This window comes from Pseudorca crassidens, chromosome 2, assembly GCF_039906515.1.
Source record: "Pseudorca crassidens isolate mPseCra1 chromosome 2, mPseCra1.hap1, whole genome shotgun sequence".
Classification (NCBI taxonomy): Eukaryota; Metazoa; Chordata; class Mammalia; order Artiodactyla; family Delphinidae; genus Pseudorca; species Pseudorca crassidens.
The window spans coordinates 32924217-32937155 of record NC_090297.1 but is presented as its reverse complement, the minus strand read 5'-3'; the positions used below and the strand labels follow the sequence as shown (position 1 = coordinate 32937155).

Here is a 12939-nt window from a genome sequence, read left to right as displayed (position 1 = left end):
TGGGCACTTACTATATTCCAGAACTCTTCTGCTCACCTACTGTGGATAATCTCATTTAATCCTCACAACAATCCTATGAAGTAGATATGCTTCTTGTCCCCATTTTATAGATGTGGAAAATGAGGCCCAGGGAGATTAGGTTACCTGCCCAACATAAGTGACAAAGCCAGGATTCAAACCCAGGCAGCCTGGCTCTAAAGTCTGTGCTCCTAACCACTACCAAATGCCACCTCTACATTCTCCTCTGATTCTCAAACTGTCTGGAGCATCAGCAAAGCAGGTATTATGATGCCCATTTTACAGACCAGAAGACTGGTGCCCAAAGATAGTCAACCTGCTGCAAAGCTGGGGCTAGAACCAAGTTATTCCCACCCCCAGCCCAGACTCTGTGTCCGCCCTGCCACCCTCAGCAGGTCCTGGCCCCAGACCCGCAGGGGCTCACCCTCAGCGGAGGCACGGGGTTTGAGTCTCAGGGAGGCCCGGAAGCGGGTGCGGTCGTTGAAGCTCCAGCTCTTCTGCACCTTGGTGGGGCTGCTGGCCTCCCCCTCCTGCTCACTGCTCGGGGAAGTGGGCATCGGTGGAGGTGCTAGGTGCTGCTTGGAGGGGCCTGTCCGTCGCTGGGAGCTGCCCATGCGGATGCGGTCTTTGATACCCATCCGCCTGCTGGCACAGCAGGTCGGGTGGGGGAGAGAGCCAAGTTAGCCGGAGCTGGGGGCCAGTGCGAGTGGGGACACTGCTGACTTAGGGCTTGGGGGCAGGTACTGGGGCTGATTCTCCACCAAGGGGAGACTTCCTGGGATGGGACAAGGGTGTGGTGAGGGAGGCCCTGACTCCTATGAGAAGCTGATCCAGGGTCAGTCTGAACAGCTCCCCTCCCCACTCCGACCTCCCACCCCTTGTTGCCCAGACAGATAAGGGGTGCACAGGAGACAGATGTCAGAGTGGAAAGAGTGACAGAAACCCAAGAAGGGAGTCAGAGACAGACAGGGGGACTGGGGAGCTGGGCCTGGCCCAGGCAGGTGGGTGGGTGGAGGTGGTGACCCCTCTGGGGACAGACAGGCTGCTGAGGGATGGAGAAGCTCACCTGGCCATGCACACTGAGTTAGGCCCCCAGCTCCTCCCTGTACACAGGGGCGGGCTGCGTGGAGTTGAGGGCATGTGCATGTGTAGGGTGTGTGCTTGCATGCACACAGGTGCCAGTGTGTATACCTACGTCGGCATGTGTATACACGTGTCAATTTATATTTTCCTCCTTTGCCCACCGCTGGAGCTATCTGACCCCACACTGGTCAGGTCAGGGCTTTAGGACATGGTACAGTTGTACAGGCAGTGCACTGCAAAATTCCAAAGTCTCCATCACTCAGACTTCAGTGAGAATGGTGCCCCTGGAGGTGTGCAGTGCACTGGCCTGCTGGGGCTCTTGGCCCAGCATGGGCCCACAAGTATGCCCAGGCCATGCCTGGTGCCCCTCCTCCCAGTGAAGGTCTAAAACCTGTTCTTCTGTGGTCTCCCCTGCCTGAGCCCTGCCCACCCAGACTGACGTCCTGCTTATGTGACCCCCCCAGCCTCCTGAGTCTGCAGTTCAACAGCATCTACATCTCCGTGTACGTGTGAACATACGTGTGTATCTGTGTGTGTACTCAGACCCACACCCGAACTCCTCACCCATGCCCCAAATCTTGGAGGAAGACAGGTGAGGGGAGGCCTCAGGTTCCCCGCGACAGGCCCTGCTTAACCAATACCTGGTAGAGTAACTCTGTGTCCAAGAGGTTCAAGGACCACGTTGTCGCTGTCTGAATAGGACCTATGCAAACATCCCCATCCCATGGCCTGTGGTGTCACCACTGCCTCCCTGCTGTGGCTTGCCACTTGAAGGGCCCCCTTCAGACACGTCTGGGGCCCTTCCACCCCAGACGTCCAGGGCCCTGGCTCAGGAGAGCACCAGCCAGTCTGGGAGGAATTCTGAGATGGGCCCGGGGCTGGGGGAGGACACTGTGTCACCTGGTCTCTGGGACTTTCAGATCCAGGGTTGAGGAGAGGACAGACTCTGGTTTCAGGGCAGAGTGGGAGCTATGGTCCTCCATGCCCAGGGCATGGGGGACAGAGTATAGAGCCGAGGTGCTGAGGTGCGGGAGACTTCGAAACCAGGGGCACCTTCAGCAGGTGCCTTCAGGAAGGCAACTGGGATGTAGGGCCATCCTTAGGGGTAGGAACCTCTGCCCGGAGGGGAGAGGTTACAGGTCAAGGATGCGAGCCCTGACAATATGAGGACAGGGCGGCCCCTGCAATCCAGCATGCTGTTTGCTGGCCCAGGACCCCCTCAGCACATCCCAAAGATTCCAACCAAAGTTTGAGGTTGGCTCTCCCAAACTTTCCTCCGCCGAGCTGTTACTTCAGGCTCTCTTCATGCTGGCAAGCACCCCCCCACCCCGTCCGTGCAGCCCCTCCTTCTGTCCTCCACTCTTCCAAGGGGCAGAGGAAGAGAGGGGGGCGGAGAAGGCCCTGACACTCAGCCAAGGGCCCAGAACTCTGGACCTCTGTGACCGGCACATCACTCCAATGGTGTTCTGGGGGAAGGGGGTGAGCTCCCTGTCACGAGAAGTGTGCAAGACTGAGTTTGCACTCAGCAGGACGGATAAAGGAAGGGGGTGGGGGCTTGCCCTAGAGGTCTTGAAAGGTCCCTCTCCAGCTCTGATCTGTGATGGTTGAAGGAGCTTCCGGCGTGGTTTGTGGGGTTCTGTAACCTTCCAGCCAGCCAGAGACCCTGGACTCCTCTTCAAGGTAACAAGGCACTGTTTTCCCAGGGGCGGCCCTGGATTCCAGCTCCTTGGGCAGCGCCCAGAAAACGGCTCATGTCAGCCTCTTTGAAGCCTAAAAGCTCAAAGAAAATGGAAAGAAACCTGGCACACAGTGGACATCGAAAGAGCTCCTTCCCTCCCTGGCTCCTCAGAACACACAAGGTCCACTCTGACTGCCTGAGCCTTTTCAGCTCTCAGCCACTTCAGGTGGCGGGCTCCAGTGTTACCTCCCCTATTTTACAGATATGGAAGGGGGTGACTCGGCTTCCAGGTCATAGAGCTCCTCTGGATGGAACAAGGCCTGGAACCCAGTTTTCTGTGACCGCAGAGACTATGTTCTTTCCCTGGGGCAAGCCGCCAGGATAGGGTGTCGGGCAGTGATGCTCAGGTGGGGGCTGTTTTGCTCACCAGGGGACATTTGGCTGGAGACATTTTTTGTCGTCACTCTGGGGGGTGCTCCTAGCATCCAGGTAGAGGCCAGGAACGCAGCTAAACATGCTGAACAATGCATGTGACAGCCCCCAACAATAAAGAATTTTCTGACCCAAGACATCAATGGCGCCAGTGAGAAACTGATTGCAGCGTCTGTTGGTGTCTGGGGGATAGATGTGTGGGCTTGACTGGGGCTTCCCCGTGCGAGAGGGTAAGCTCGGGGCACTGGCTGCCCTCTGACTGCTCTGCTGGACCCAACCCCTGTGCTCACTCCCACAGGGATTTCTTTAAGGACTCCATCTGCCTGCCGAAGGCCAAGCTCAGCGGTGGAGGCGTGGCGGGAGGCAGCCTACCCCTACTGGTGCTGCATACAGCCCCTCTCTTCAGGATTGGGAAACAGCACATGGCTGGCCTCGCCCTTCCTGCCCACCACACCCACACATCCCAAGGAATCTTGCAAAGGGGCAGATCTGACCCAGAGACTCCTTGGTTTTATCCTCCAGCATGTGCCCCTGTCCTACAGCCATGGTTTCCAAGTTCACATCATAACATACCAAACTGCATGAGGCCGACATTTATATAGCACTTCCTCTGAGCCAGGCACAGTCTGAACGGAAGCAGACCCTACGATCGTCCGCATTTTACATGGGAGGAAATGGAGACACAGAGGGCTTATGCCCGAGGTCCCCTAGCCAGGCTCAGATCCAGGACCCATGTTTCTAAGAAACACTGCTTCTTGGTAGAGCAGCCAGGAGCTCCGTCACCCATCTCCTCCTCATGGGTCCCCTGATCCACAAGGCTCCTGATGCACTTTGGGAAACCCAGGACTCTGTAAGCCCAAGCTGCCAGGCAGGGCCAACGGTACAAAGCTCACACGGGGCCCTTGGCTTCTTCGTGACCCAGCCTCGGCTCCCGACCTCCACGCTGGGCTGCCTGTTCTTTGCCAAAGCCGCGCTCTCTCTCACCCCCTCCCCTTGGTGCGCGTCGCTTCCTTGGCCTGGAAGGCCCTCCCTCACACCCACTCCTTTGGGGGCCTTCTCCGGTGAAACGCCTGACCCAAGCTCCACAGGCCCCCTGCTTCTGCCTTCCGTTGTGCTCATCACACCGAAGAGCAGTTACTCTTTGCAACTCTCTAGGCACGATGCTTTGTTCGTCATTGTGTTCCTAGTGCAGGGCCTGGCACAGGGCAGGTACCCAGGGATGTAGGGGCTAAATGAGGCAGCTAAAGAACTGGGCTCTGGAGTTAGCGAAGGAGGTGCCAATCCCAGCTCCTTCAGGCGTCTGCTAGGATCTAGGTGGCCAGCGGGGAGCCAGGAAGCTAAAGGTCCGGCAAAGGTCAGAGTGGGAAGGACCCTCAGAGAGCCTCTAGCGCAATCTGCCCATTCCACAGATGGGAAACTGAGGTCCAGAGAAGGGAAGCAATTCGGCCAAGATCACGCAGGGGGGTCAGCGGCAGAGCCAGAACTCATCCCAAGGCTCCTGTACGTGTCCCTCCTGGCAGACTGGGCACCAGACCTGGCAGGCTGGGCACCAGGCCCTGGAAGACTGGGCACCAGACCTGGCAGAGGCATCCCCAGGAAGGCGAGGGGCTCATCAGGGCCCCAAGGCAGATGGCAGGCGGCAGGCACATGCACCTTGTCTCTGGCCCATCCTGTCCGCCTCTCCAGCCCCAGAACTGGGTGGGGCAAGGAGGAACGGCAACAGGAGAAGGCGAGGGGGTACCTCGGTCTCCAGCTGGCGTGGATCCGAAAGAAACTCCGTTTATTACTAAACATCTGGCTGGAAAGTTGAGAACAAGACACAAACAGAGGTTAGTGGGAAGGAGGCAGGTGGGCACAGCATGGGGAGCTGCCAGGATGGGGCTGGCCTCCCGTGGCTGGTGGGAGAGAAGGACCCCCCAGCTCAAATCATCCTCCAGCCCACGTGCCCAGAATGCAGAGGTTCTCCAGCTTTGCATAAGGATCTCATGGGGAGCACGTTAAATATGCAGAATTCTGTGCCTCTTTTCCAGAGATGCTCATTCCGTGGGCTTGGGGAGAGGTCCAGTATCTCTGCATTTTGAACAAATGTCCCATGGGATGCAGACGCAGGGAGTCAGTGGACCATGCTTTGAGAACCACTGTCTTAGCACCTCATCACAAAACCCATAGAGAGAGGTGCTGGCCCTGCAATGCCACCCCTCAGGAAGTCCTGCTCCGTGTAGCCCTGGGAACGTACTCAGCCTGGATCCACCCACAAGCACCACCAAAGGTGTGGCCAACCAGGGGTGTGTGTGTGTTGGGGAAGGGGGTCCTGTCTTGGGCACCCACCCCACAGGGCCCAGAGAGCCAAGATTAAGGATATGGCCATTTGGCCTGAGGCTGGTGCCTGATCTCCTAGAAATCCCAGCTCAGCCCCTGGCGTCCCTGGGAAGAAGGGACACTCCAGCACCAGCACCATAAGCCCCAGCCACACAGACACTGCAGGGCGGACAGACACAGGCCGGAAGTTAGTGATGGCCGAGCTCTCGGCAGTCATCTGTTCCTAGGCCTCGGGGGGCCAGAGACCCAGGGCAGCTGCGGGGGGTGGTACCAGTACTGGAGTCCAGGATAATCTCCATTTTCAGTGTCTTCCTACTCAGGCAGAGTGAGACGAGAGCGAACTGAAGCTACAGAGAGCCCTGGCGCAGGCCGTGGGCCGTGGTGCTCAAATGCCAAAACTTCTGAGTTTCTACCTGTCAGCTGTGGTTGGGTGGGTGTGGGGATAACACTGTAGGACATTCAGATAGTGACAAAGGATACAAGTGGGGCTGCACCGTGGACCCTCTTCCAGTGAACTCCCAGCCTACCCTGGCCAATCACGCTTCCCTTCCTCCCAGAGACCTGGAGGGGCTCTCCCTCTCTACCCACTTCCTGTTCAGCCCCTGGCCAGAAGTGCCCTCACTGAGACCGGAAAAGGAATTCTGCTCCCAGCATCCTCTGCACCAGAACCCCCTCCTCCCTGTTCCCCAGGCCCTTTTAGCCCAGAAACCCAGAGCCCCTGATCAGCCTAAAAACTGCTGATTTTCTGCCCAGAACCCAGAGGCTCAGAGTAGCTTGATGACTTTCTCAAGGACACGCAGCACCAGGCGGCGGAGGCTTTCAGGGCACCTCCACCTTCCGATCCCCGAGTGGCTCACCTCTTCTCCCCTCCCTTGTTCTGGGCCTGGGACTCAGAATCACACCTGAGGCTCAAGGACCAGATGTCCACCTGGCTGATTCAGGGATGATATGTAAAGATGAGACAAAACAAAGAGATGGGTAGGCAACGGGGTGACTGTGGTGGCGGGGGGATTGAATCCTTGACCTCAAAACTACACCTCTACGGGAGAAGCTGCTTTCCCATATTGTGAGTTAGTGGGCCTCCCTTACCCAAATATGCCTGAAATTCCACTATTTATGAACATTTACGTGAGGGTAAGCATTGTTCTTTCTTTGTTCTTCTTTCAAGATGCAAAAGCTCCAGGAGAGGCAGGTCAAGGGGAAAGAGACTGTTGGGACAGCAAAATGTCCCTCTGTAAGGAAGAAAGACATTGTGGGAGAATCCCAGGAGGACCCTCTGGGATTAGCAAAGCTGTGGACAAGGCTTGCACACGACAAGAGCATTAGTCATTGGTTGAGTTTACATAGGCCCTACAGCAGTTCTTAGTCACAGAGCTCTCTTTCCAGGTGGCATCTCGTTCCCGAGAGGCGAGTTCAGCGTCAAGCCCCTTCTAGAGGAACATGCTGGGGGAGGGGGGGGTTCCTGCCCTCACACCCCAGTATGGTGTCCACGATTACCTGAGCTGTAAGCACCTGTGGCCAGCGGCCTCCTCCTCTCTCCAGCTTCCCGGGAGGGATGGGAGTGCAGGGATGGAAGAGTGAGGGGGACGTGGAAACAGAGAAAGAAAGAGGACAATGGAATGAATGGAGGAGGTGATGGGAAAGGATGGTGTGGACATCTCCCCCACTCAGACCCTTGGAACCCAAGGTGACAAAACGATGAGTCCACTCTGGCCTCTCCAGAGAGACCCTCGTTCTGTACCTGTCTGACCCTCTGATGACAACTGGTCCAGGCCTCATGACAAGGCCTGGGAGTCCCCAGCACAGGCCCAGACACCCACATAGTGGCTGGAGGCAGGTCTGAGAGAGGACGAGACAAAGAATGGAAGAGGAGGAGGAGAAGCAAGAGGAGGTGGCAGCCCCGGGGGGCCCCTACCTTTCCCCAGGGCAGAAGTAGGTGCTGCCCGGCCGGTGGCAGGTGGCAACGGGCGGGTAACGGGAGGGCGCTCCGTCGGGTACTGGCGCCCGCCGCACCTCCAGGGGCCGTAGGCCCCCGTTGCGGGCCCGTTGCACGTGCTCAAACAAGAGGGCCAGCTCTCTGCAGGACAGGGCACCGTCAGCAGCAGGCAGGGCCCTGGCACCGCCCCCTCACCCAAGGGCACTGAGCTCCTGACAGATCTTGCCACGCCCTGCCTCTCTGGAGGTGCTCGGCAAACACCCCAGGCCCGCGTGGGCAGGGGTGGGGGTGGGAGACTAGCCTTCCCCCCTCTCTCTCTATACTCAGCTCCTGGGAAACCCTCAAGGGTGCCAAGTATGACAGTGCAGGGTGGGCGCCACTCGAGGGCGCCCTCCCAAGGGGGCAGGTGGGAGCTCAAATCCACCTCACTCTCTGCTCAGCAAGCCGAGCTCCTGGACGTGGAGCTGTGCCCACCCGGAGGCCAGCAGCAGCCCTGAAATCCTCGCCCTCCAGATCCGACTGGATTTTAGGGGGAAACTGAGGCTGAGGAGGGCGACTTGATAGTGCAGCCCAGCTTCCTCCTCCTGCAGCACTCACTCTTGCCACTGGGCTCTTGGAGACCAGATTGAGGGCTCAGCTTCTTCTTAACTCTCAGGCTTTCTTGTTTCTATAACAAACTTTCTTGTTTCTATAACCCGAGAAGGATATCTCCTCTCTTTGTCCTCTCTGTCTATTGTATGGATGAGGAAACCAAGGTCCAGGGAAAAGGAGGATCAGTGGACCCAGAATTTCCAAACCAAGCTCTGTTCCTCTTTCCAGAGGACCCAAGACCACCTTCCCAAATCTTTCCTCCCCATCGCACACATCATATTTCTAACAAACCAGCCCCTGCCCCACTCCCCAAGGCCTGGCCTTGAGTCCTTAGGACTGCTTCTAGAAAGGATGACTCCTTCTAATCTAACCGGCATCCCTGTCTCTAAGGTGGGAGCTTGCCTCTGCCAGGTGGAGAGATGGGGGGAACCAGTGTGATTCTGGGAGCCCCTCCTTCCCAGCCCCTTCTCTCCTGCTCCTCCCCTGGAAGGCCCCTGGGGCTGAGAGGGAGCGGGGATGGGGGCAGCCAGGTGTAGGGGTGAGTGGGATCACGCAACAGCTGCTCTTGGAGAACTAATGAGGCAAAAAAGGCACCGGCAGAAACGCTGAGCGCAGCAGCCTGGCCCCGCCTTGCTCACTGCCCGCCTGCCCACGGGACTGAGCCGCTCTCCAAGGTCTTCATTCCTGCCTCAGGGCCTGGCCAGGCACCTGGCCACACGAACCTTGGTGATGCTATTAATGATCCCCTGTGTGGAGCCACCCCCGTGCAGTCTTACCCCAGCCTGGGCCAGTGGGGCGAACCCACTTCTGGGCCCTAAGGCTGCTGCCTGGGACAGTAAAATCAGTTACGCATGGGGGTGCTGGGGTGGGTGCTTGTACCCAACATGGTAGAGCTGGTGCTCTACCCAGCTGCAATACGCCAGGCTGGCGAGCGCTAACACTGCCCCCAACTCAGACCGCGGGGAGTGAGCTGCCTGGGCCACTGCCCTGAGTGGCAACAACTCTGGGTGAGCATGTGGCCTGCTAACACCCCAGGACCCAGGGGTCAGCCAGCAGGGCAGGGTTCCACCCCATGCCCTGTGTCCAGCGTCACCACATTCCCTGGCATAGCAGAGTGGGAGAGAGGACGTTCCAGGCTCTGGGTGACATAGGATCTACAGGGCCAGCCCCAGATGCTCCCATGGGAGCTGTCACCCCTTTGCCCCCCCACCAGGGTTGAGTCCCAGCCATTTGTCCCCAAGGGGCATTACTACCAGCCACCCACCTCCCCTTCCCCCTGCAGTAGGACCTACTTGAAGGACGGGAGGATGCTGTCATAGTAGTACCAAGTGGCTGTCAGGTAGGCCCGGCTCGTGTCGGTGGAGTACAGGCGCCATGCAGCCTGGTGGTGTGGAAGAAACGGGAAGGAGGTGGTGGGGGACAAGGCATCAGAGAGGCCTCTCAGCCCCCCACCAACCCTCTGCCCCCAAAAGAACCCAGTCTTCAGGCCAGTTGAAGGGTACTCAGAGCCAGAGGCCAGTTCCAACTCCATAGCCACCAGCAGGGCTAGAAGGAGGCCTGGAGAGAAAAGACTGCCCCAAGGTGACGCACAGTCAGCATCAGAGCCAGAGGCCTTGGAGCGTGGGAGTTAAGAGCTGCGGTTTTGTCATCAGGTAGAAGTGGGTTTCCAATCCCAGCTTTGCCACCTACTCATGTGGGCAAATTAAGTAAATGTGCAGAGCCTCAGGTTCCTCATCTGTGAAACGGACATAATACTACTTACCTAACAGAGTGTTGTGAGGACTAAATGGGCAAATGTATATTAAATGCCAAGCGCAGTGCATGGCACATAGCAGGCACTTAATACCTAGTTCCCCCCCTTTTTTTAAACATCTTTATTGGAGTATAATTGCTTCACGATGGTGTGTTAGTTTCTGCTTTATAACAAAGTGACCAAGTTCCAGTTTCTGCTTTATAACAAAGTGACCAAGTTCCCCCTTTAAACACTCCTGTTATCCTGTTACCACAGCTGATAAATATCTATTCATTGTGTATTTGATTAACGTCTTTCTCTCTCCTTAGACTGTAAGCTGTGTCTTGGTCAGCACTGTATCCTCTGGCACCTGATGGGTGCACTGCAAGTGTCTGGGGAATGAACACTGACTGAATAAGCCATTGTTACTAATAATAACCCCACCCCCTCCTTCCCAGCTGCCTGTCACTGCCCATGGGATTGACGAGGGGAGGAAACAGCATCACCTACCAACCCCTCAGCACCCATGAAGTTGCAGGGTTTCCTCTGCGGCAGGAGGGATGACGATCAGACAAGAGGAAGGACAGTCCCTCTCCCCCCAGGTAAAGAGAAGAGCCAGGTAGGGACTGTGAGTGGGGTAATCAGTGAGGGCAAGAAGGCTTGGGAGGTGCTGGGCAGGAGGAAGCAGAACTGGACCCTTCTTTGGGTGCCTCTTGTCCTTAAGGAATGGCCCACTGCTGACCTCACTGGCCAGGCACCCTCCCAAGACAGGAATATTTTTACTTCCTGCTTGCCTAGGCCCCTGGCTTGGGCTGGGGAGCAGCTGCCAGAGCTGTCTCATTAATTATGGGCACCACAATACCAGCTGTCTCTCGGCCCGGCCAGTGCCAGCCGCCTGCCCCTACAATGCCCCTCGGAAGGCCAGCTCCCAGGGAACAGCAGCCATTGTGCCCCAAGGGATGCTAAGAAGGAAAGGTTGGGCTGGTGGCTGGAGATAGAGATGGGAGGGGGGGTTCCACCCTGGGGAGGAAAGATACGGGGGCCTTGAGTCAGACCTGGGCTGGGGGGTCAGAGCATGGCCAGCTGGGGAGCAGGCCGAAGCAGGCTATGCATAGGTGCCCTGAACTATTTCTCGCCGAGGTTCCTCTTGCACAAGGCTGAGTCATGGAGTCACAAAAAAATCAGAGTCTTGCCTCAGCCCGTGCCCCGTCGGAATGCCTCAGACAGTGGGGGAAACTGAGCCCACACACTCCTGCTTTTTTCCCACCCGTCTGGCTGTTCCTCCTCTGCCTCCTTGGCTGGCTCAACTCTGACCACCCAGCCACGAAGTGCTGAGGTTCCTTAAAGCCCAGCTCTGGACCATCTTCTCTTCTCCTTCTGTCCTCTCCCCACTGGGCAAGCACTTCATTACCATCTGCACACAAGGCCCAGCACATTCCTCACCTCGGCTGCACACCAGTACATCAGTGATCTCCTCAACATCCCCCCTCGGGGGCTCAGAGGCCCCTCAGACTCTGCGTGCCCCAGCCAAACTCACACTCTTCATGCCCCCAAGTCTGGTCCCCCTCCAGTGAGGAGGGTCATCCACCATCCAGTCAGGCAAGCCAGTCACCCTGCCATCTCCCTCTCCCTCACTCCTGACGTCACCAATTTCACCTCCTAAATACGCAGCATCTGCCTATTTCCTTCCATCTCATCTGTTGCTACCCTAGTCCAAGTCACCCGCCTTGGACTCACCCAGACTGTTCCCAGAGCCTCTTATCTGCTCCCTCCACACACCCAGGTCACCCTCCAATCCACTCCCCACCTTTCAGAACACATATCTGATCATGTCACCCCTTCCTCCTGCCCCGTACCTGTTAATGGATCCTCATTGTTCTTAGGAAACTGTTAAATTCCTCTCTCTGGCCCTCAGGTCTAGGCCTCGCCCACTTATCCAAACCCTTCCACTTGAGCTTTCTGTTCCCGTCTCAACTAGCTTCCTTCCTGTTCATCAAACACACCCTGCTCCCTTTCACCACGGACCGTTGCACACGCTGTTCCCTTACCTCGAAGGCTTCCCCCTTCACCTCTTCACCTAGTTAACTCCTACCCATCCTCCAGCTCTCTGCTCAAGTGTCAGTTTCCCAGTGTAGTCATCCCTGAGTTCCCCTTTAAGGTCAGATCAGGCCAGGTCCCCTGTAAAATGCTCTTCAGAGAACCATTTCTTTCTTTCAACGTGTTTCTCTCGGTTTGTAGCTACAACATTCACTTGTGGGAGCGCTTGCAGGGTGAATTAAGGTGTCGGGGGTAGAACAGGCTTACTGATGACTGCACAGCTGATGGGTGGCAGGACTGGGTTTCCACTAGGGACCTAGGGCCTCTTGTCCAGTCTCCACTCCACTTCAAGCCATGTAGAGTTGGGGTTGCAGTGGGTCAGTGGGACAGCTCTGGCTAGCCCTGAACTGGGCATGTGGTGCAGGGAGAAATTTCTGACAATCTGAGCCAGCGTCCTAGCTCTGTCCCTGACTTGGCATGTGACCCCAGAAAAGTCACATCTCTCTGAGCTTCAAAGTGGAGTCATAGTTGTGAAGCTGGGACACGAGGGTCATCATACAGAGCTGACACACCAATTCAGTTCAGGGGCTTCCTGGGCGTCCTGTACCTGGATGAGGTTGGCTGCTGGCATCCTCCGCTTCTCAAAGTGCTTCTGCCTGTGCTGCTCCTGCACCTTCAGGGCAAAGCCGGAGCCAAGGATGCCCTAGGAGGATAGGCATGGTTCGCGGAATATGGTGATGGTGGGGACAACAAAAGGCAGCAAAGGTGCCCCCACCTCTGCCCTTCTGAGGTGCCCACCACCACTCATGCAAATGCTGGACGGGGCTTAAGCAGGATCTGTCCCCAGGACGCCCCCGCCCAGGGCTGGGCCATCCTAAGTGGAGGGGGACTCACGGCAGGCAAGGCAAAGAAGGAGACGCCTAGTAAGGCGAAGCCAGCAGCCAGGACCCTGCCCAGCCACGTGTGTGGTGTCTTGTCACCATAGCCAATGGTCGTCAGTGTAATCTGGGAACACAAACAGGTTACCTGCAGGGCTGGTTACGGGGGCCACCCACAGGAGCTTGTTGGGTCCCAGGCAGGTGGGAGCCTGATCACAAGGGAGGGGGCCTCCAT

General features: G+C 57.2%; 1 protein-coding gene across 4 annotated transcripts in view; it reads right to left on the bottom strand.

The window, feature by feature from the left end:
• The window catches only part of KCNQ4 (potassium voltage-gated channel subfamily Q member 4), a 55093-nt gene that overhangs the window by 9097 nt on the left and 33057 nt on the right, over positions 1-12939 (bottom strand). The window contains exons 6-10 of one of the 4 annotated variants that reach the window (XM_067725690.1): positions 12721-12831; positions 12434-12529; positions 9350-9438; positions 7446-7607; positions 443-663 (exon numbers count right to left, since the gene is read on the bottom strand). In XM_067725690.1, coding sequence (XP_067581791.1) covers positions 443-663; positions 7446-7607; positions 9350-9438; positions 12434-12529; positions 12721-12831 — 679 coding nt within the window. Of the gene's footprint in view, positions 1-442; positions 664-7027; positions 7073-7445; positions 7608-9349; positions 9439-12433; positions 12530-12720; positions 12832-12939 lie in introns of all 4 variants that reach the window. The other 3 variants (XM_067725692.1, XM_067725694.1, XM_067725691.1) reach the window with 3 other exon arrangements.